At 47.7% G+C, this 24,672-nt stretch overlaps 1 protein-coding gene across 6 annotated transcripts in view; it reads right to left on the reverse strand.

Moving 5' to 3' along the window:
* KANSL1 (KAT8 regulatory NSL complex subunit 1) overlaps positions 1-24,672 on the reverse strand; it is a 100,303-nt gene that overhangs the window by 29,721 nt on the left and 45,910 nt on the right. For all 6 annotated transcript variants that reach the window (XM_037411368.1, XM_037411370.1, XM_037411371.1 and 3 more), the window contains exon 3: positions 533-674. In XM_037411368.1, the coding sequence (XP_037267265.1) occupies positions 533-674 (142 nt within the window). The remainder of the gene's footprint in view (positions 1-532; positions 675-24,672) is intronic.

The raw sequence follows: 24,672 nt of genomic DNA on the forward strand, positions 1-24,672 counted from the left end.
GAGAAAGGTCAGCACCCAGAAACAGTCTTTTTTTTTTTTTTTTTTTTTACGATACAGACTCAATTTTAAGCCTGTGCTATGTGACAGCATCGAAGCAAACTTCCTCCACAGTCTCCTCCCTTTCCCAGTAAGTCTCGTTAAGCTGTTCCTTATTCCTACCTTCAGCTACTCCCAAAAAGAAGGAATGGGACGGTTTAAAAATACTTTTTTTCAACTAAAAAACGAGATAGGCTCAAACAATCAGGAACACGCATGCAAAAGCAACAGTTTTGTTCAGTACCCACAGATGAACTTTCAAGTAAGGTATTGCTCTCTTCATGCCACCATACTGAACCAGGGAAAAGAATGACACGCAGTCCACGCCAAGTAGCATTACAATTAGTCACAACTGTGCAATATGCTTTTTGAGAGATGGCAGGGGGGAAAACAAGGCATCAAGACTTTGCACACACACTCTCCACTGCATCGGAAAAGAGAGCCATTAGGAGAAAAAGCAAAATCACACGTATCCGAAGGCACTCCTGGTCCTCACCTTATTGGCTCTAATCTGCTTGTAAATGTCCGTTTGCTGCCGGATTCGGTATTCCAGGTCTGAGACGTGGGCTTGGAGCCAATTCCAGCGACTCACGATGGATGCACGGTCTGCTGCCCATCTCCACTCTGCCCTTTGCCTCCTGGAAAAACAGAGAGGGGAAGGGGGGATTAGTTTGAATGTGATTTTAATTACGCAGCCCATAAAAAACAACTAGCAGAACTGACAGAGAGATCAAAAGCTAGACACTGAATGGCGTGACCGATATCACCTAGCCACCACTAATAATTACCAACCAAACTACTGCCGTGCTATAAAAGCCATGCCTCCACAAAGCAATATTAAAACAACTTTTGGTACGTAGTGATTGAAGTCCTGCCTATGCAAGCGTTAAGATTTTATTCCATGCTTAGCTGAACCAGCAGCTCCAGTCCTACCTGGCCACATCTGCCAGACCCACTTTTCCAAGTCCTGGAGAAAACAAAACTCATCCGCCCTCCCTTCCTTAACGTAACCTCTTTAAAACAAGACCTCTGTCATCAGTCACAAAATACGCCTGAGCACCAGCGTGTACCACATGGCCACAATTAAAACTCGGTGGCAAGTTTCACAACACACCATCATTCAGTTTTAAGAGTAACCGCTGTTTGGAGACAGAGCGACAGAGCTAGCAGCGCCTTGCACAAACTGCTCCCCTGCAAGGAGGTGTTGCACAGCAAACCTGACTTCTGCATCTGATGGCTTGACCGAGCAAACAAGCCAGCAAGAAACGGCAGAAAATTGCCAAGTGAACAACTCCTCCGGATCTCCAGGGCTCACAGGCGCAAGAGAAGGCAAGTGCGTGTGGGCGCAAGGGGAACCCACACACGCTCTGCAGCTCTTGACTGATTTCCTACCTTCTTTAGCTCTGCTGGGAACACAAAAGTACAGCTCTGCGGGAGCGTTTATAAATATGCTTTCACTAGTGCATGGACTACACCACTGCATTTTACAGTCAACTGTTACAAAAACATCCTTACTCTCTGCTGTCACACTCCAGGGCTGAAAGGAACACAAAGATGGTAAGGTACATATAAATCCATGGCTCCAACTCTCCCATGTTAAAAGCCGTAATATTATGAAAATATACCCTAAGCATCCTGATTCTGGTGCATAAATATTACGGCTACCCAGAAAGGAAGAGAACCACAATATGGTGCAGAAACAAAGCATCAGCAGAAAGTGCGTGCACAAATCCAGTGCCACTGTGCAAAGCCTCTGCCACATCTGGATGTTTGACAATTAAAAAAAATTAATCTTAAAGCTATTCCCTTCGCCCATCTCCCCCTCCCTCTGGTATTTTTGAACCCAGTGAGAACATGGGGCAGGGGAGCCACAGCCATGTCCAGATTTTTCTTCCAAAAATTTACCCAAGAAGTCTTCTGCTGAGATAAACCCTTTTTGACGCAGAAACCAGTCATTATAGCAAAAGCAGCACATGGTAAATGAGATTTACTACTGAAGCACCCCCAGCTGCAGAGATGGTAAGCAACAGCAATAATCAAGTTCTTAGAAAAATCTACACCTCCTATGCATCTGCCCTTATTTAGGCGTACTGGTGCTGAAAGCACTTGCAAAAAAAAAAAAAAAAAGCACCAGGGTTATTACAAGTTTCAAACCAACTAATTGAAATACCCTGAAAAGGAGTTGGTTCCTTCAAACTCCAAGCAAAACCCACAAATTTAGAACAAGACACGTTCTCCATATTCTTGCTGGACCTCCCGGCTGCGTGGGCGACATTGCTTCAGTGCCAGTTCTGATGAGGCCAGATTTCCACCAAAACAGGCTACTGTATCCACTGCCTACAGTCCTCCCAGCCCTCCCCAAGACCATTTTCAAAGCACTTTTAGGAGCGTAAGTCCTTCCCTCTGGAATATTTCCCTGTATAAGGTGTCTGCTCTGTTTTGATCAATGCTGACCTTATGCTTTGTGGAAATTTTAGTATTTATTGTAGACTGATGCCACAGCAAATCTTAATCCTCCACCATTTACAGCGAGGATACAGTCAGCAGAGCCCCAGATGAAGGCAGCTGAGCGCCGGGGCTGGGTAAGGTCCGACACACCCGAGGAGCGAGGCCGAGGGACCACAGGGTTAATCTGGTGTACGATGGGCTGAGCAGCTGCCAGCACCACCCCAGCATAACCCGATCGATCACGATCACGCCTCTCTAATCCAGCTCTCCGGCCCAGTCACATTTCCCTCTGTTCCAAGAAGGGTAACACCTTGCAAGCTCCGCACAGGGATCTCCACGCTGAGCCCAACGGGCAGGCAAGCCCCTCCAGGGCACGGTGGGCAGAGGCGGTGTTTGGGAAGCTGTTTGGGAAGCGGATCTCCCTTATCTCGCGGAGACACTTCTCTGAGCATCACTGGAAAAGCAGCGCTGCTCTGACTCAATCATCTGCAAGACTGACGGTGTTTTCATGTCGAAGTTCCCCACAAGACTTTCCAGAACACGTTACTTCTCTGCCAACCAAGTTTCAGTGAAATTCTACCACGTTCTCATTTCAGAAGCTAAGAACGATTCTGCTAGAGAAGAGCTCATCTTTTTTTTTTTTTATAGCTTAAAAACTGCAATGGCTGTGTCTGCTTTTACAGCATCTTCAGCATCTGTGGACGCAACAGACTACCTGGACTCCTAGAAAGTTTTGGGCTCCAAGCCAGATCTTAGCAGGTTTCACAGTTTGCTCTCTGGGGATCCACGTAGCACTGGGCATTGTTTTTAGAAATAGCAAAAGCTGCTGAGAATATCTCCAAGCTGCCCGCTCCCTTGCTCACCTCAGCAACGTTACAAAGCACCTATGCCTGCTGGAACAATCCTGGCCTGCTCCGTTATGTACATCTCATTCTTTTGCTCAGACTACACAGAAATCAAGATTAAGTATCAAAAACAGTTCACACCCATTAAGCGACACAGCAGCGTAAGCAGCAGCAGACCTGCTCCTTCACCTTAAAATCAGGACACGTCCTATCCCAGAAAAACCCACTGGATTTAAACCAAAAATAAACCAAGAACGCGAAACACAGTAATGTATACTTCATCCTCCGACACCCTGCGGCATAGGTGGAGGAGGGGAAGATACATAATGATGGCTCAGCCACACTTTCCAAAACAGTATTGAGCGTAGTGTGGTCCTCTATATTTAGAATTAAGCCTTTTTCAGAGCCTGTTCAACTACACCCTTTGCTGTGATGTGCTGTCAGCAACATACATGTGCTTTCCTCATGTAGATCAGCTTTTGGATAACAAGCTATATGGCTTCTTTAGCTTTAACCTCTGCACGAGTACTTTGCAAGAACAATTATTTTCTTGACTAGCGCTAGAAAGTAGCAACCACGCAAAAATAGAGCAACTGAAGTCACTGCAGTCACCACCAGCAGTCACCTAACACCTCAACCAGACACCTCGCTCTAGGGGGAGGGAAGCATTTCTAAACATTTGGGACTTTTAACATGACAATTAACAAAAGAGTTTATTGCACTTGTCCAAAACGGGTTTCAGATTAAGCTGAACAGGAAGACTGATGAGAGGGCCAGGTGGCTGCCGAGAGCGGTGCTGCTGCAAGTGGGCTGCATGGCTCCTCTGGAGAGGGGTCTTCTGCTTCCAGAGGCAAAGCTGGCACGGGGAGAAACGCAAGCAGCAGCAAAGCAGTTAAATCCTGCATCCTTCCAAGGGAAACTACTCATCATGCTGCTGCACGGGTGCACTCTGTGTGACCGCAAGCACTTGCTTGAAGAAAATAGGCTACGGAGAATGGCATGGACAGCCTCTCCAGCTGGGACAGGAGGGTAAACCGATGGAACAGCACATAAAATTAATTATTTAGGAGCCTGATGCTTTAAAAAAAGATAAATTTCCCAGGCAGACTCCTTCTCCTCCTGCAGACACTGGTGTGTGCAGGAGAGTGGCCTCAGCAGATGATGCGGCAGAAGCATCATCCCAGCAGCCACCCCGCGCCCATGTGCACCCAGCTGGCGTGGCACTCAGCTTGACCGACAAGGACAGCGTCCTGCAAACTTAAGCAGATGGTGCTTATTGTAAATAGTGCATGTGTGCAGAATTAGCAGCCTTACGTCTCCTCCTGCGGAGGGAACTCGCACATGCCCAGAAGGTGCCCAAGAGGGCCAGGAGGCTGGGACTGAGGACGAAGAACATGCGGGGAGCTGAGCCAAGCCAAGCCCAGCCCAGCCCGCAGGGTTATTAAATGCCACGGGAGGCTGCAGGGCTCCACGGGAAGGGGGAGAGGGAAGAACGGGATCCCTCTCCCCATCCATGGCAGAAGAGCTCAAATCCTGCCCTTTGCGCCTGTAGCCTCAAACAGGCACCGACAGCTCCTGCCCTGTGGTGCCAGGCTCCCAGACTGCTGTACCCGCCTCCCCAGCAGAAACCCACAGCCTTTAGGGAACCACGCAAAGAAACTTTATCAACATGACAAATTCTCACAGGTAAACACCCCTTCCTAAAAAACAGGAGTTACTCTACAATGACTGCAGGAGGGCAGTGGGGGGCAGGGAATAAATCCCATGTTACATCAGCCCGAGTGCTTGGAATGGGCTCCAGTCCTTTCCTTAGTAAAAAACAGGCAACTGTGGGTTACAATCAGTCATCCTAAATGGCAAAGTCAACGTCAGAAAGCAAACCCCACCAGCCAGGTGCTCCTGCCAGGCAGCAGTGTCCCCGTTTCGGATGCGCAAGAGCCAAGGGGACAGCAAGGTGCCCTGGTTCGGCCAGTTCAGAGAGGGAGGTGTGCTCTCCTTGTATGATTTTTTTTTTTTTTTAAATAAGCAGTACAAATACAGCGCTGTCAATGAACACAGCAACACCTCGGTCGATGCACTTCCATCAGTACGACCTGTGCTCGACCCAGGCCAGCCATGGCAGCAGTCGTGGTGCTGTAAAAGCTTTACAAGCTCCACATAGATAAGCCCTCCCTAAGACAACCTCCACCCACGAGCTGTGCTTAAACCAAGCCTACAGATAAAAATCAAATCAAAGCTGCCCACAAAGCACTCCTGGGTGAAGACGCACAGGGATATCCCCACTTCCAAGGAACGGCAGACCCTTCTCCCCCCAGAAGGATTCACGGACCACCTTGCCGGCTGGCTTTGCACCAAGTCCTACCAGGCACACCTTCACTGTGTTCTTCCTGGACCCCAGGGGAGCCGTGCTGCCCCCCTCCACCACGGCACCGGTGGTGAGAAGCCCTTGGTGGCCGTCAGTCCATCTTGCCTTCTGTTGAGTCCGTGCAGCTGAACCCCAACAGGGTGGGCAGAGATGGCACCAACAAACGGAGGGAACTGGAGATTAGCGGAATTACTTCTCACTGGGAGACTGCCCTACTAAGGCCCAGCTGCAAAGCAAACAGAGCAGATCCACCAGCTGCTGCTAAACCACCCTGATAATGGCACAGAGCAGCACAGAAAAATGAAGTTAAAAGATTTCAGATTGGAAAGTTACAGGCTGAAGGGAAAGCACATATCAGAACCACTTCTAGGAGTCAGCAGTAATGAATGAGAAGCGGCCGCCAGGGTCTGGAGTGAGATTGTTTCTGCCACCCAGAGCACTTCAGCAAACCCAAATCACGTTAAACGAGGAATAACAGGTCATGCTGGAAGAAAAAAGGAGTCGATGCCAGGCAGAGAGAGAAATGTGACACACAGAAACACTGATAAACTTTCTATGCAGTCAAGCAGCCTGTGCAGTGAAACAGCAATGGGAGAGACTCACCGTGAGCCAGAAACGCTTCTGGCGCTGAAGCACGAGCCCGCGGTGAAGCCGTGGCACCGGAGGGCAGGGGAGCCGGCACAGCCGGTGGATTCAAGTCCCCGGCTGTGACACCACCGGCCTCTCCCTCCCAGCACAGACACAGACGAACGTGCTGCGACACCAGGCAATAAGCTGCAGCTTTTCCCAGGCACTTCCCATGCGATCATACTAGATGATCTCTGAGGTCCCTTCCAACGCCAACCGTTCTGTGACTCTGTGGCTCCCCTCCTCCACTCATTTCTGGCACGTACCCAGGGGCTTTTCTGTCCCCTGAAATGCAGTCACCTACTGACGCAGAGGCCACTCTATATTTACTCGCCCCTGTCCTATGCAGCTTTTGATGGAAGGAATCACCAAAGATCACCTGGTCTGGTTCAAAGCCTCAGATTTTGAGACCTTCTCCTCAAAGACACACACCCTCAGTCTCTCCCACCTGCCAGATGCAAGCTGGGAAGGTGGTAACTGGTTTACCGTAGGAGGCTCACCATGGCACTGGGACAGAGCCCAGGAGGTACCGTACAGGACATTTCCTGAGTAAGCCAATTAAGTATCTGTCCACCAAATGAGGCTTCAGTACCAGGAATCAGGAGATGCTTGCCAGGTGATGCACAACTGGAGGTCCACTTTGACAATCCTGAATGTGCCATGCTGTGGGGAGAAGGATTTAGGCTCTAACCCCCCCCAGCCAAGACAGCTGGGGGAATATTTCACTATCTGAGGGAGAAAAAACTGAGTGGAGTTTGTAAAACAACATCCCATGGAGCTTCCTCTGCAAGACTGTCTGCACTGAGCTGGTTCTTCAGGGAGGTCTCCAGCCTGGTCTACTGTTATGCTATATGGCCAAATTCTCCTTCCCTTGGGTTGGCCGCTCCCACCCCTTGCACTGATGTGCTGGAGTCCCACCCCAGCACACCACAGCCTTTCCCACCAAAGACATGGCCCACCATGAAAACCTGGATTGTTCTGGAGCCACTGTCCACATTCACCCCTCGCGGGTCTACCACGCTTCGGACCTGCCAGAGAAGTTGTCAAAAAAGCAGGCTGGGTGCTACTGGTTTGCCATGAACTGTTCCTAACATCCCAGCTGGCTGGCTCTGGATTGGTAACCACCTGATTTTGGCCTCACATGGCCACTTTACATACTTGTCCTCTTCCCAAGGAACCAAGAAAAAACACACATGCAAGATCTCATCATCAGTTACGCACATCTCAGACTGCACCAGGCAATCTGCCACTGCAGGAAGCGACAGTCCCATCTCGAATTTTGATTCTGCTCCAAAATCTCTGCACAAGCTGCCCTCCTCTTCCCACCTCTGTACTCAATGCATCCCACCACTGCCAAAATGCCCAGAGGTGCACTTAGTGCCTTCCTGAGAGCTGCCCAAGTACCAGCACTTGATGCAATCCACTGTTCTTAACTAGAAGAGAGATCTTGCTGCCAGCCAAAGAAAATAAAAGCGGGGCATGCCACCGCTACGTTCCCATTTCCACCTGGGATCTTCAGCAGGGACAAAACCTGCCAACAGACCAGAAAAGCAGTTTCAAGTATGACAGTTTATGACATTCAGCTGTCAACTCTATTAAAGGGCAAATCATCCATATTAATTCTGCATGTTTTCATTGCATTACCTACCACAAGGCAGCAGCCCCAGGCAAAGTTTAGTAGTGCAAATGCAATGCAATGCTTCGTGTCCACACTAGTGCAATGACTACTCCTGAACAATAATGAGATGCCAAGAGAAATCTTATGGTTACATCAACTCCTGTTGATTTACTGGAAACTGAAAAACATTAGCATTAAAATCAGGTTTAAAAGAGTTTCCCATCCCTTTTCTCTGCTCATCTTCTCAGGAGCCCAAATGCCAGTACTGCAAATAAAGTAAAATACTGGGACGTTCGCTGTTAAGAGTCCATGCTAGGGACAGTTTCACCAGTGCTTAGGCACCCTGGAAATTCAGGACATGCCCAAGTGAAAAAGCCATGTGCTCTGCTGATATAAATTCTGACAGCAAAAAATTTAAGTGTCATCCCCCAAGCACCACACAAATGCAACTTTTACAATTCCTCTCATGATCTTTAATTGTGCCTCACTAAAAAAGAAGAGATCTGCACCCAGTTCAGCTGCTATTTTCCAGTTTGCTCCTGTCCCCATATATTCTTCAAGTTCATTCCTCAGACCACCAAGCTTTTATAATTATTTTTTTTCAAAACCAGTGCAAAACCAGATCTATGGGTGGAGCAAGAGTTAAACTCTGCCAAACACACACGCATGACAACTCCAAGGGAGGAAGAGAAAACCCCACAAGCGCTCAAGAACAATCTCATTAGTTGATCATAACATTTCTGCCTGCGAAGAAGCCAAAGTGAACAATTTGTTCAGCTGAACACCCGCCCCCACCCTGTGGACAGAAACATCAGCTTCTGAAGGGCTCTTCTATTCACAGCATGTGCTCGGCACTAATCTAAATCTAGTTCAAACCTCAACTCGGTTCATTCATTCCTGTATTCAGAAAAACCGGAGACCTCTAGAGGCTGGGAGTAAAGAGTTATTTCCACTGTTCCTCACTGAAAAACCCCCACTGCTCAGGGGAAATTTGTGAGCACAAATCCTAAGGCATTTTGCTGCTGAGCAGGGCTAAGCAAGGATGCCAGGCTTCTGCCCAAGAGAGAGGGCAGCACTGGCCGACTGCCAGCAACCCAGGGGCCATGCACAACTTGCATTCAAATAAAGCAGATCACAACTGCCCTCCTTTCTGATGATGAGGAACCATCCAAACCACTCCACTGGCCACAGCATGCAATGCTTTGTCTACAGAGCAACCATCACCCAGATCAGGATATGAAAGGGTTGTTTTGGCATCTCTAGTTCATTTCTATTAAAAAAGGAGAGGGGGGGGGGGGGGCGGGGGGAGGAGAGAAAGAAACAAAAATGGCCCAGGCCAGCCATTAAAAGATGCCTGAACTCCTGCATGGAAATTGTCGCAGAACCAGACCGCACAGCCTGTGGCAACTGCACACAGCAGAATCCAAATTTCTAATACACCAGTTGCAGAAACGGTGTCTAGCCCATGGCTCAACATCGGTGCTGAGCCGTGGGTCCCAGCAGCCCCTCAGCCCCAGGTGACGCTCCAGACCATCAACCAGAGCTCATGTCTTGCATTCTCCCTTCTTGCTGCTATACTCTCATGGCCACTCTCTCGTGGCAGTTTCTTTCCCCCAGGTATTCCCAAATCCCTTCCTAGAGGAAGGTAAGTGCAGGCCAAGGATCCAAAAAACCCCTTGGACAGGTACAAAACTCAATCCGCACACTGACCTACAGATGGGGAAACAAAAGAGGGAAATTAAAAATACCAAAGTGAAAAAGTGAAATAACTGCCAAGGTAAGCTGGGGGGGGGGGGGGGGGGGGAAGACACCCACCCCAGCAACCTGCTCATTGCACAGAAAAAACCAAAGCTACACCAACCCATCCTCACAGCCCTTCCTGCCTCCAAACAGATTTTACTTTGATTCAGGCCAATTTTAACTACTTTAGAAGCTGCGTAACAGAAATACACTTGAATGCACTCTGAGAAAGAAAGTTTCCTGTGAAATGAAATGTCAGGGTATTATTTATGTTGTTGAAGAGTGTCATCACCATCTACATACCTCCATATCAGGCTTATCTTAGCAAGATTTATACTTCTGAAGTGCAAACGGTCTCAGAAAGCATTATCAGAAAAGGAACTAAAAACCAAGCCACACTATTAAACTGTCCTTCTTCCCTTAAATGCAATACTTTCAAAAATAATATATGGCACGTAAGAGGAATCCCAGCAAGCAGGCAGGAAACAGGCCAGCAAATTTTACAGACATACACACAGACACATGGAGCAACCAAACTACTCTGTTTCTCACCAGTAAACTGAAAATCATAGTTTTATTTACCTCCTGGTTTTAGCTCAGGGCAACACTGCTGGCTGGTGAAACATCAGCCCCATTACCTGCAGACAGCTGTTAAGTTTGGCTCTCGCACAGCCGTGTGCCACGTTCAGGGTCTGGCTGTGCTGCAGAAATGGAGTTAACATCTGAAATCAGAGCAGCTCAAGACCACCACCCCGGAAAGTGACACGCCATGCTGCCCCAGGCGTAACACAAGGCACATGGGCTCACGTGCTGATGATGCACTGGGAGCCCACCACCCCCCGGGTCTGGGTCCTGCAGCAGAGCGCCAGCAGCACCGTGCTGCGCAGCAGCCGTGACACACGATGTGTCGGTGATGCTGAGTCACTCGCCTCGTGTGTGCTGGCCCTTTCTCAGTCCCATCCACAATCCCAATGGAAACCCACAAACCTCAAGAGGAACACGCGGCAGCTTTCACCGAAGCCTGGAAATGGGCATTTCAAAGGTAGAGCAGGTCCCTTGATCGGTTTTGGTTTTACAAGCTGGAAAGTTGCAATAAACATCTGTTTGGACGGTGACCCTAAAATACTCATTCAGGCCATCAGCAAAAGGACCTGTGGGATTTCAGACACCAGCTCCAAGCAGGGTCTGCACAGATGTCAGTGTGCTCTGCCCACACAACAGCACCTCCACCGCAGCTCCTGCTGCTGCGCCCATCGCACCCACGGCCAAGCCAACAGGAACCAAACCATGGCTGGGTTCCACCCTGTGCCTGCAGGTGTGGGAACAGGTCCCACGGGACAGAAATCTTTAACACTCCTGTTCCCTGTGCCAACCCAACAGGGTGACACGAGGAGGACACCTTCCCAACAGGGGGACAAGACCCAGGTGCCAAGATGAAGGCAGAGGTAAGGAGGGATGCCTTCCTGGCAGCGCTTCCCATCTCCGCTTGGTCCTGCCCAGCAGGAAAATCCCTGCCCAGCAGATCCCACAGTGGTCTGGACTGTGCCACAGCTGCCTGGGACAGGCGTTTGGGCACCTTCCTACCATTTTTCAGAACTCGCCTTCCTCTGCCTCAGCTGACCCGCAGCAAGCGCCGCAGTCGCTTCTCGCTGCTACCAGGCAAGGAAGTCAAGGCAGAGGCCACCAAAGGCTCAGTGCTGACCTTCAGCAGGAGGCTCCCGTAAGCAGCCGTAGGTGAAAAACGTGCGCTCCACCTCACCAACCTCCACCCGGCTTCCTTCCCCTAGCGGGTGACTCGTTGGGGATACGGTAGTGTGAGGGCACAGACCCACCTCAGCACCGGAGAGCACTCCAAGCTCTTCTGGGTTTGGGTTTTTTCTCTCATTACTGATAAGCTTTAGGCAAAACATTGTGCCGCCTCGCTAACGTTCCCCTTAGCGCCTCCATCTCACTCCTTCCCAAAGACTGCTGCGGAGAGGGTCCTCCAAAGCGCTCAACTCCCCAAGCCAACCAGCACACACAGATGCAGCTCCAGCCTCTGCTCCTAAAAAGCTCACTGCTCTCCTCCGCTGCCATAGTGCCACCCCCCAGGCTTGCTTATCTTCTTCAGCTATCTCAAGGTGTCATCTGTTAAAAAAAAAAAAAGCGCCCTAATTTTCCATTAAGCCCACAAAGCCCCCCTAATCATAACGGCTCTGTGATGTGGTGCACCCATTCACGACAGAGAGAGTTCAACAAAATGACCACCATACCCTTATGATTTCACTTTCTGTTGAGTTCATGACCAAGACATATATTTGGCAGCACGTCAATCAGCCAGAAGCAAAATCACACGGCCCAGCAGAAGGCTCTGCTCAGACTCAGAACTGGAGTTTAGATTTGTTTGGGGTTTTTTTCCTCTTTCTTAGTTTTCTGAATTCTTTTAAGATCTTTACTGAAATTCTTCATGCTGGTTGCCAGGGCTAGGTTTGAACTTTTGCGATATTTCAATTTTAAGTGCTCCAGATCTTTATGCTATGACATTTATGCAATGCCCCAAGCATTTATTCAGCTGACTGAAAAACAGCCATTCCAAGCTTTAGCTGCTCTTCAGCCCTTAGCAGCAACAATTGTTCTGTGACAATAGCCTAAAATTCTGAGTTTATTCTTCCAGCTATGCCAATGCAAGTATTTTGGGCCATGTCTGAATCCTGTTTTGGCACCCACAAACTAGAGAGCAAGGTGTGGGGAGCAAAGGGAAAGGTAGGGGAGTGAGGTGGGGAGAGGAGGTGGGAATCAGAAGAGTGTGGACGTGAAGAGCTGGCTGTTACGCCGGCAAAACTGACACTCCAGATGCACAGCAGAGCAGCCAGCTGAAAAATACCATGTTTGTAAGACAATTTATTGGACCACTTTTCCAGCATAGCTCTCCACATGCTCATAAGCAACTATGCAGGCACAGCAGCCAGCAGAATAGCTAACACTGCCAATGCGCAGAATTTGCCTGATCATCATCGTACCAGAAAATGCAAGGCAGTTTGTTACCCCCTGCAGCTAAATCCAGGAGCAAGGAGGTAAAGACTATACCATGCATGAAAGGTGTTCATAACAGAACAACGGAAGTTTGCTCCAGCTGCAATGCCCTTTCAGTTCATCGGCAATTTTTTCCCTAACTCTCTGATTAACATGCCATTCTCAACAACACAAAGTACCAAGATGCCCACCTTTCCCCCCAGAATGCCTAAAATAGGATTGTTCAAGCTCACAACCAGCTTCTTCCAGGATCATAGCCTCCTTTTTGGCCAGTAAGGCCCTTTATCAATATTACAATTTTACTTACGACAGCTTCCTAACAGGTCTGGGTGGCACAGGACAGCACAGTCATTACCTTTTTTAGGCCTGTATTTTTCATTAGAGGTTATACTTCTTCCGTTAGAAAGCAGAAAGTGGCAGAAGCACTAAGCCAATGGAAATTTTGCCCTTTTTTTTTTCCCCCCTCCTCTTCACATTAAAGGTGGGATTTCATCAAGAGATTTACAACCTCCCTTTGGCAAACTCGGTAGCTAGGGACCAGTGACTCCTGTTCACTAAGAGGATACGGTACATGGTAACAGAGGCTGTTATCACCATCTTCACTAACACACCATGAGCGCAACCAGCAACAACTACAAGCCATTTTCTTTGATTTCTTTAAAGTAAGAGGTCTTGAAATACTTGAAAAATTGCACACATTGCAACTCCATCCTAAAACTCTGCCTGCTGCCAAAGCACCAGAGAAGCATGTACAGGCGGATATACTGGCAAAGACCACAAGCCAAGCTTCCCCCAACACATCCCTGTAGAAAACCGGCATCCTCTCTAGGAAACACTATAAAATAAATAAAAACTGCTGGGACACGCTCTGTCAAAGAGCAACTTTTGCTGGGACAACCAGGGCTTGCAGCAGCCATCGACACTTCCCAAGAAGGTACGCTTGAGCAAACAAGGCAATTCACAGCTCCTGGTCTCCTTCAACCAGCGACAAGATACTACCTCACGCTGGGCAGCACAGGACGATTTGACTTTTTGGATGGCTGTAAACCAAGCTTCCCTGAAAGTAATGCAGTTAAAACATCAAAGAAGAGAAGAAAGGGGGTGTTCGGTGTCTTAAATTCTTCAAACAAAACTAAGTGTTCAACGGAGAGGAGACAATTACAGCACAAAGTAAACCATTTGAAAAATTTATTACACTTGTTCAACAGCAAAGCCCTTTGTATGTGTGCAAATAGAGTAGTTTGGTGTCAAAGTGGTGTAGCGCTCACGGTAGACCATTAGTGGCACAAATCCCTGGGGAAACAAGAATAGAGACTATGCAAATCAGGATCTATTGTTAAAAGGGAAAATTTATTTCACATTCCTGAGCAGCAGTGTTCCTGGAGCATAACAATTGGTGAGGCCCTTCTGCTGAGTACTGCACATTTTTATGCTCCACAGTAAATCAATATTCCATAATACAGAAACTATGTTAAATTATTGCCAGTGTGAGGACAGCAGCTCAGAGCTCCCATTGGTGAACAGCATCAATACAACACCATGTTGGAACAGGACTTATTTGGGACATGCTTTTCATTGTTCAGAAGAGTTTACCAAAGGCAAAATTTATGGAATTATTCTCCAGGACATTTAAACCTTCCAGCTCACACCACAAAGAGAACAGCACCAGCAAAGGCATGATCATGCTGCCCTCAACTTGGTCTAAACAAGTGCAGCTAGTCATCTCAGTGTTGCAAAGCCTTCCACTCAGGCAGAAAACCAATCTCACAATGAGATATCCAAGAAGAACTAGTTAATTTGAAGTGGAGAACTCCTTGGATCCCCATGCTCCAGCTCTCCTTGCAAGAGGAGATGATGACTCCTTCAGTATTTACCAAAGGACTCACTATAGACTAACATGAGATGCAAACATCTACCAAACTACTTTCAACTAAGCAACTTCTGATCCCCAGCAGTCCAAGCAGGACTGAAGCGAGCAGCCCAACAAATAAAACCTGCTTTCATTTTCCTCCTGGTTCAGCTTGCAGGAGACAAAAGTCCTCCTTTTCTCCCCCATCCACTGCACCTAGTAAGTACCCACAGACAGGAGTGAGTAGCGCCTGATATTCCCGTCTTTCCAGGAATGAAAATGCAGCTTCAGTCTCTTCACTTTTTATTGTGCAGCCGTTAAGACCTAAGGTCGGTCAAAGGGTATGTTGTCATGGATCATAGGAGGGGGGTGGTTTTGTTTAACTCTACAGGTTTTGCAGCCCAAGATCAAAATGAAACTTCAGGATAAGCGATTACACTGAACCAGGCTTCTTCTCTAGGCCTGGGAAACTTCTGCACTACTAAGGTGACCTCGAATCCTCCTTATCTGCTCTGTAATGTCCTGGAGGACAAGGAGAGTGCTTTGCAAACACACGTCTCAAAACGCAGAATGCCAGTGTGAAGTTTCTGTTCATAAATACAGCTCTGAGCACCACAAAATTAAGCTTTGCTCTGTACCTGCAGCACAAAAGCCCTAAACTCTTTCCACAAAAGCTTCTTCTTAAAGTTTTGTTCCAGTCTTTATCACTGCTCATTAGAGCAAACAGGTTTTTAAGCTCTCACAGACACAGAAGTCCAGAAAAAACTCATTTGTTTGGACCATGTAGTGACATTAGGACCATGTAAGTAGAAGCCACGAAGGATTTCCAGTTGAAGCAGTTGTCGTCACCAATGCCAAAAAGGGCTGGGGTGGGCAGGGAGTAAGGGCGAACTAATGGATTTTAGGGAACTCTGGAACAGCAGACAGAAGCAGCATCGATGCATAACAGCCTGAGTGGTATGAATTCACCCATCAGGTGCAGTCCCAAGGCTCCCCAAGCTCCCTGCCGCCTTCCAGGGGGAAGCCAGAAGCAATCTGCTTCCCAGCCCTAGCTGGGAGCGCTGTGCTGCAGGAGGCAATCCGATGTGTGCAATCGCATCTCATGCCCACTCACTCATGGGCTTGCCCTGATTTCCAAGCCTTCAATCTGAGTTGCTTCAGAGTTGTAGGGAAAATGAAAACATTTTTTTTTTTCTGGTTTGAAGCAGAGGGAGGTCATATCCCTGCTCAAAGTAATGCTCAAAGCCTGGTGCTTCTATCCTTTTAGGAAAAGCGAACACCCACCCAATAAAGCTGCAGATATTCTGTCTGCAGCTGCGGTGCTCTGCTCCTCCACAGCTCACTGCGCAGGGGAGTTGCAGTAACACACGTACCTACACAGGCATGCCCTAGCACGGTCCCCCAGCAGACCAAGATCACCTCTTCAGTCTAAAATAGAGCAAGGATAAAGCTACACATCAATATTAAATCTGAAGGTCATTTAGTCAAGGGAAGGGGCAGACACGCTATTTCTGGTACCCCTCCAAGAGAAGTTCCCTCTCTCAGCCCAAAGAGCCCTTCCAGTTAACACAGAAATAATACATTTCTGGCCTCCAAGCCTTTTATCTAAGAAATGGGATAAAATAATTCTGGCTGAAGGACTACTATATAGCGCAGGAGTGTGAAAAAGTCCAGAGAGAAACGGAACAAGAGAGGGAGAACAACAGGAGACTGATGTGAATCACGCTATGTTCAGTTTTGCCTGGAGCCATAGCGAAACACGGCACAAAGCAGTCACGGAGCATCGGGGTGGCATGGGCAGGGAGAAGGGCGTCTGCTTCTGCCTACTTAACTGTGGACAGGCAGCGCTGGAGACAGAAGACCAGAAGGCGTAAATTAAGGAGTTAGCAATTATGTTCCACAGCAAAGGACGCAGAAAGGTTTCATGGCACTGGATCAAATCTGAGACCAAGACTGCTGTGCGGATGCGGGGGCAGCTGCTGGGTTCAGGGCTGGTAAGGCAGGGGCACAAGCGGTAGGAGCTTTGGGCAGAGTGGTCCTGGGGGGTGCTGAGGACAGCCAGAATGCAGCTTGCTCAGAGGCTGCAAAAATCAAGTTTTATTTCCATTAGCAGAAGAAAGGCACAATCTGCATTGTCTGGCCACGTGAAACCCCTTTTGTAACAGATGCTCCAGCGTACAAAGGACTGAAGAAACACAGGATTCAAACATCAAATGGGAGACATAAAAGACCATCTCTGCTTTCCAAGAAAGGACAGAACTCTGACCAGCTCAAAGAACCTTCCAGAAGAGCAACTCTGGCCACTAATGAAGGCTTTTCAGGGAACTTCTCATCTCATCTGCATGCAACAAACCAACACATCATGTCACTTCCCTCCGCTAGCGCTTGCCACATTTTTCGCACCAGCGGATGTCTGTCAACACCCCTGAATTTCTTGGGCATTCCTGGCTCCTTTATCAAGTTTTCCATCAAAAAGCTCGTTTAATGAATCTGCAAGTCCCTCTGCATGGTCCCACAGAGCACAGTTTAAGAACCACTATTTTAGCCCTTACTATCTTCTGAACATGTTTGCCAGCAGCAATTAAAAATCAGGAATTTCTGCGATAACAAATTGCCGATTTAACTAACACAAAAGTCTGCTTCAAGCCAGACCAAAGCCAGTGCCTTGTAGCTCTTTTGGGCATCACACCAGGGTGATGCAGTACCATACCATGGGAAGAAGTGTCACTGCTGAGCTGTGATCCATCTTTTCTGTTTAACTATAAAAGAGCTTCATCGCCAGCTTCAGTGGGAGCTGGTGAGTTCAGGAGAGCGGGTCATATTGGCAGGACACGCACCTAACCAGTAACATGTGTACTCCCTGCTGGAGAAACTTTGATTTTGGCCTGCAAAGCTGTCCAGGAATGTCCAGCAGAATGGAGTATTTCACTGGACACAGACACAAGCGTGGGATCCACTCTGCCTCCGTGAGGCTGCAGGAGTGGCAAGGGCTGCCCTGCACACCCTCAGCGAGCAGCATGGCACGGCTAAGAGGTGGCACGAACATCAGCTGAAAAACAAGATCTGGATGATCTGCTAGGAAACGATCGAGACAAAAAGGACCGAAGGCTCCCCTTGGCAAACCGTCTGAGGGCTGCGAACTGAGCCATGTCGGTCGACGTCCTCTCCTCCACCCCGGCTGCATGCACTGCCCTTTAGGACAAGGGCAACACGCGGTGGGGAGTGAAAAGGGGGAAAAGGTTCGTGGCTGGGGCTCCACCTGTCCCCTGGACAGAGGACTTCAGTCTCAATGCTGTCAAGCCTCCATCCTTCACCAGAACTCAAAGCACTGTAAAACAAGGACCTCCCCCCCAAACGTAGCTTTATCCACAGGAGGCCCCTGCTACTCACTGTGGGCTGACAAAGGCCTTAATGTTCAAACTTACAGATACCCTATTTATTTTCCTGAAAAGAGTACGGGGTAATTCAAACCCTGGGACAACATGCATGCCTTGGAGGGGGAAGGAAGCAGGATCTGAGTAAGTCCGCAGACTTATAAGGGCTCTGAGCTAAGGAATCCCAGCGTTCATTAGCCTCCTACGCAAACCGTCCAAACTGCAAATTGCCATTTGCTGCACGAGGCCGCTGAGCCGCTACAAGAGACCATGGAGAATCCACAGTGCCCGGAGAATCCACAGTGCCCTGCTCTCAGGGGTCCTGGTGCCGCAGGTCCTGGCGGTGGCAGCTCACCGGCCCAGCACCCGCGTGGGGCTCCAGCACCAGCCACCGGCACCGGCAGCAAAAGGAGCGGTCAGGACGTGCCAAATACAGGCAGCCGGGCTGGATGGATGTGGTTGGGCAGATCGGCAACAAAGCGAGTAGGCAGGCTGCTCTTTAACCAGGTTGCTGTTTAGACGGCCATGATATTACCTTCAAAAGCAACATGCAGCTAAAAGCCACGTGAGAATGGAGAATGCACAGTTTACACAACGTCTCTGTTCTGCTTGATCATCCCAGCATCACACCAGATTGCAGCTTTCCTTTAGATGAAGGGAAAAGCTCGTGGGCAGCCCCTTGCTCGCATCAGATGCGAAGGGTAACAAAGCAAGTTCTCAATAACCAAGATTCTCAGGAAAACAAAAACTCTTAAGGGCAACGTTTCTGCAGTTATCATTTAGAGCACATTTATATCTTCAACACGGAAACAACCATTATGCAAAGGTGAGAAAAAAACTGGCTACACAGGTTTCTTCACTCCCAAGTGTCACCAGGGGGTGAGGTGGACACCAGTACAGGCTTAAGCAGATATGACACGTAAGTGCTGCCTGTTCTGTCCCCCAACCTGCCTCTCGCAATGCTCAGAAAATCCACCTAGTTTCAGTACTTCACAAAGGAATTCCACGATACGAGCTTCAGTTCAACAGTAAAATATGAATTCTCCCCACCCTCCTGTTCAGGCCATATACATGTTGGACAGCCAGAGCAAAACAGACCACCAGCACATCCTGAACTCCACACAAAACAAAATACTCCTGCACTTCTCCTAGCCCTGCTGCAGCTTTTTGTAAGACCATGCTAACAAAAAACCCCAAACAACCCAACCCACAGAGCTTTTAGCTTAGTATGTAACATAAGTTTCATATGGAACATGGCTTTTATTTCAAGTACATACATGCACATACAAGCCTTTAACTTGCATCCACTCTGGAGTGCTCAGAAGGGCAGAGAAATGAATGATGCGCTTTCCAAGTCCTTCATACACTAGCTTAAAAGTGAATGGACTGGAGAATCAACTCCTGGGTTTCCCTCCAGTTCTTCTGCTAAGACATCCAGCATGTCCCACTAAAGGCCATATACGTTTTTGTTACCATTTCCCTCTCAACTCTTGCTGGGCTGAGCAAGACTCTGCTTTACCCTAGATACCTGGACCATATGCAATTATTTCATTACAGTGCACAGCTTAAAGTACAAACCTCTTGCTGACGTGCAACTTTGATCCAAACTCCTTAGATGCCACTCCCTCAATTCATGACCTGTTTGCATCTCTAAAAAAATACTTTTCCTCTGTTACCAAACAGTTATTAGGTCTCTAGCCATGATTTGGCAGTGGAGACAGGCTTCAGATGATAAAACTCCGGATAATGCAGAGAGTTCGAGTATGTAAGGTCACAAGTGTGCAGCCACATTTCTTCTACAGAGCCAAAAGGCATCGGCCCGCAAGATTTATAAAACATGTGAACTGTCACCGAGAGCAGAGATATGGAACTAACTCCAGGCAGGCTCTCAGGAAACCCACATCTGACCAGGAAGAAAACTAAAGACAAGACAAAAAAATAAGAAGGGCAAGAAGCTGACAGCAGAGTATGTGTCTCTATACCCATGGTGAACTACGTGGGACCCCAATCCCTGCACTTACTTGCTGTATCACACAGGAAAACCTTTCCTGAGGGAGCAGCCGACAGTCAGCTCCTGCAACACGGCACAGCAGTGGTGGGGAGGAAGAAGGTCTTACGCCTTCTCAAAGCCGGGATCTGCTAATTCCTTGCTCCATCACAGATACACCTTTTGATCCTGGATGCGATACTTGACATCTTTTTCTCATCTCTAACATGGCCAGAGGAGTTCTGGCTCACCTTCAAGAGTAGCTGTTACCTATGGTGTATTTATTGGGCCAGGCAGAAGATGGCTTTAGTCTGGAACGGATTTAGTATCACAGAAGAAATTCCACTGTAACCATCAATTTACTACCTCCTTTCTTTTAATTAATTCAACACATGCCAAAAAAAGCTCCCTCTGATCAAGGCAGCACACCCCTCTCCAGCAGAGTGGAGGTCGGTAAGAAAAAGCAGAACAAAGGGAGGTTTTTCACCTTGTGTCATTGCTAATCATATGGCCGCCCTCCCCAACTGCAAGGGCTGCAGCTTGCAGGCAAGTGTGCCTCTTCTGGAGCAAAACACGCATCTTACAGATACACACAGTTTAGGAGTGATTATATGGGCTTTATTTCATTTTTTTTTGAGGTTGAAGAAAAAGGGAGGGGGTCAGCAGCAGGTTAACAATCCACTCCTTGTAGTAACTTGTAGGCAAGAGCTATTGTTTGGGCTTTTTATTAGTTCAGCTACGCGAGGCATCTTCTATGCAAATCTGGGGAGCAGGAATGTGCGGCCATTTGTGTGTCACGACCGGTTACATGCTCCCGGATGCTTTCTCGTTCCCTCCCTGCAGTTCAGGTTCTTCCCAGAGACACTTTCGCTATTTCATAAAGCTGGGGAGAGGTCACGCTTTGTTCAGCAGTTCTTTTTCTCCCCTTGTGCTCTGTTTTCTTTCTTCGGTGTCTCAAGCAAAAAAAACTCAAAGAAAACCACACGACCAAAGCGCTATAGCCGTTCCTTCCCTTCAGTAATCTTGAATATGTTTATTAGCATGCCTGATCTACAAAAGAAAACATACAATCTGATCTACAGCAGCCTACATCAAGAGGGTTTTTTGCCCCCCTTTTTTTTTTTTTTCCCCTAATCCACCCTTCCCCCAAAGCTCCGATTTCACAGCGACCTTGCCAGCCTGAGCACTGGAGACCGGACAATAATTAGTTTCAAAGGAAATGGCAAAATTTCCTAGATAACGTTTGCAGAGAAAGTCCCTATGCAGTGGGGGTATGAAGTCCAGCAAGTTTTCAAAATCCTGCCATCCCTTCACAGCCACCTCTGCCTATGTAACATTCAATTATGGGGAAAATAAACGAAACAACACTTTCTTTGGAAGGGAATGCACACAAATGTGTGAGCAGCAATCCTCAGCCCTGAATCCATCACCGGCAGGACAGATCTGTTCCCACCGTGCAGGCAGGAAACCCAAAGGGAGCCGCCTTATCAGCACTGCTCTGTCCCTCCTCCCTCTCCCTGTTTTTTCCTTTGCTATCTCAAGCAGACAAATGTGGACAATATAAAACCCTTTCCAGAACAAATCCCAACTATACTGCATTGTTCCCTATGTGTATGGCACCATCCAACCCTGGTTATATTAAGGTTTTTTGAATTATTTATACAAGGCTTGAAAATATCCCAAACTCAAAGGCACTCCCTTCTGTCAGATGAGCTGCTAGGTGGGACACGAGGTCCTGCACCAGAGAACACCAAGCGCACTAAGCTCCTCCTTTACCATGAACACTTACTACGGAGAGATTTGGGGGATTGCTGGTGTCACTGTTTAACCCCAGCCAGCAGTTAAGCCCCACACAGCCTCTTTTCCACTCCCCAGCTGAAACCAGGACAGTTGGAAATTTACTGTGTTTTTTTCTAGAATATGCAATGAGCAAGAAAAGGAGGCACAGGAACACTGGTTGCTGCTGCGGTAGCGCGTCCTATCCCAATGTTGTGTGCTAAAGCAATCTTACCGCTTCCAGAGTCCACCGCTGGGCTTTGGAGCCTGAGACCAGCTGCAGCAGATCCCAGCCTTAATCCTTAAACGTGAGAAAGGCTAGAGCCCCGATCGCGGGGGGCGACCGGCTGCTGCCGCCCACTGACAGGTGTGGGCTCGGGAACCTGGACTCGTGACAGAGCCTCAATGCTCCCCTTCATGCCGGGCATTACTGGGACAATGAAATCACTGTACAAAGCTTTGTAAATAAAGTTCCTCTTTGTGAAAGTTGAACTCCGGCAAGCAAGCGCTGCAACCCAAACCCAACCCCACCTCCTGCCAGTGCTCGGACAGACAAATCACAACCTCCAAGGCTCGCGCTGCTGCCCTGTCCTGCCTCACCACTGCCAGAGAATTCGCCGTGCAGCTCTGGTTTGAAACCCACACCACATAAATTTAAAGCCAACAGCATGTACATTTAAAACAAGACCAGAGTTACCCCACTGAATCCGACGGGTAGTTTTTGGACCTGATAAATTTGACGAAGAGGAAGAGGAAATAAGTCTGGTCACAATTCAAACACTCCTCTGCAACCATTGCATAAAGGGGCTGCGCAAATATGTTTCATAAATAGGTCAGAGAAATGAGAAAGCGAGTGACAGACAGATGGCATGGCAAAAGGAGACGAAGAAGAAGGGGGCAAGAGCATCTAAGCCAAGAAAGAAGCGTCCAAGGAATTCTTCAATGAAATTCCGGTTCAATTTCACAGTCCCATGCTCCGAAGTTGACAAGCAGTACATACAAAGCGAGAAGTCCGTTTTACTTTGGGTGGGGACCCTGTACTCACATCTCCAAGCACAAGATGCTGTTCACCTCCCAGCAACTCACATTCAGAGGTGTCAACGTCTTCCTGGGAATGGAGCCAAAGTGCACTTATAATTATGGACTAAAGGACAGCATGAATTTAGGGCACACTACCTTCAATCTTCAGCAGAATTCCCGCTGGTGTCAATATAACCTTTGTGCAAACTTTACAAGACAACTATCACCTGTGTGCATTAAAGGAAATTATTACGCCAGCACATTTAGCTATCTGTCAGAGAAAGGGAGGCCTCACTGCTTCATCTCATCTTGTGACACAATCCCAACACATCCCTCTCATTGCAGAACCAAGCATGTCAGAACTGCAATGCCATTTCAGTGCCTTCTGTAAACGTTTGGGTTTTTCCAAGCCTAAAGCTCCACAAATGAAAATAAATGTTTTTTTTTCTTTTTAGTGTTTAATTGTTTAAAGATAACTCTTTTTAAAAAAATAATCTTTTAATGCTCCACAGCTGCTTTCCCAAGCCATCGGTGTGGTTCTCGCACACAGAGCAGACAAACTGCATCCTAGATGATGAGCAACTGAAATGGGAGACCAGGACAGGAGGCATTTTGAGTAGTTTCTGCAGAAACAAAAATCTAAATAAACCTTGACTGAAAAACAAAAAAGTAGTAAGACACACCACTGACAGCAAGACGGCTTACTTGTACTGACAGCAAACGAAAGCATGAAACACACTTAACAGTTCTGACCATATTTAGGAGTGACAAAAGACTACAGGCCAGAATTACAGTGTTGGGATTTCGATTTTTTTTAAGGGAAGAAAGATGCTTTTGATTCACTGAGGAAAGACACTGTTGGAATTAGAACACCACCACGAAAGCCTTGTTAAAAAAAAAGGCAAGTGATCCATTCACAAGCCAGAAAATTTTACAGAAAAGCCACAATGACAACAGACTTAAAAAGCCGTCACATCTTGTATTCAAATCTGAGCTCTCTTCAGATGGCAAGAGGCAACAAGATCACATCCACAGGCACTTATATTCACTACATAGCTTCCTTCCCAACCCAACAGGCAAGGGAGGGAGCAAGAACTGATGGTTAAAAGATCAAACTAAGCAAATTCAAGCCAGAAGTTAAGAAGTGCTTTTGAAAATTCATTCTAGCTCAAGCAAACAGAATTTACTCAGCTAAATCACACAGCCTCTAAGATGATCTCTTCTTACATAAATGATCTCATCTGGCCTTATGATCTAAGGCTACAGAGGGAAAAAAAAAAAGTTATCTTGACACCATTTCTCTAAGCTTTCTCCTTCTTTTCCTGCCAGTTCTTTCAATATCATTTTGTCTCCTTCCAGCCGCTTCTCTGTCCCGCTGCCCAACGCATGGCACTGCTCTATCCATCTCAGCCTTGTCCTGCTCTTCCAAGGCCAGCAGCTGGAGGACCAAGATGCACTGCCCGTACACCCTGTGTGCTCACTCGGGGAGCGTTCAAGCAGAAAATAGTTTCAGTCCTAGCAATGTGTCCCAACCATCAGTACCCAGCAAGTACTAAAAGCCTTAAAACATTCAGCCGCGCAAACTTTGACGTGGTGTTTTTGACAGACAGAACCAAGTGTGTGGATTGCATAATGGAATCAGCTCCATCACAGAGTCTTTAATCCAAGGATTTAATTCTAGCTTCCATTAAACTCTCCCCCAAAAGATGCAGGGTGTTGAGATGCCCTCAACTCACTGTTATGCACATCAATGAAATGAGAATGTGAAAGATGGATGGACATAGATCAAGAACAGCAAATTTTGGTTACTACAGGTTGCCTAAAGGCACATACAGAAAATAAATTACCAGATGGCAAGGATCCAGCAGAAAGCACTGACATCAGATCTGATGCATGCCACCTTCTTCAAAGCAAGCCCAAAATGAAGAAAACTGGCAGGCAAGACTCCATGCCTCACGTGGATGTAACTACTCCC

This window comes from Falco rusticolus, chromosome 18 (assembly GCF_015220075.1).
Source record: "Falco rusticolus isolate bFalRus1 chromosome 18, bFalRus1.pri, whole genome shotgun sequence".
NCBI classification, from domain to species: Eukaryota; Metazoa; Chordata; class Aves; order Falconiformes; family Falconidae; genus Falco; species Falco rusticolus.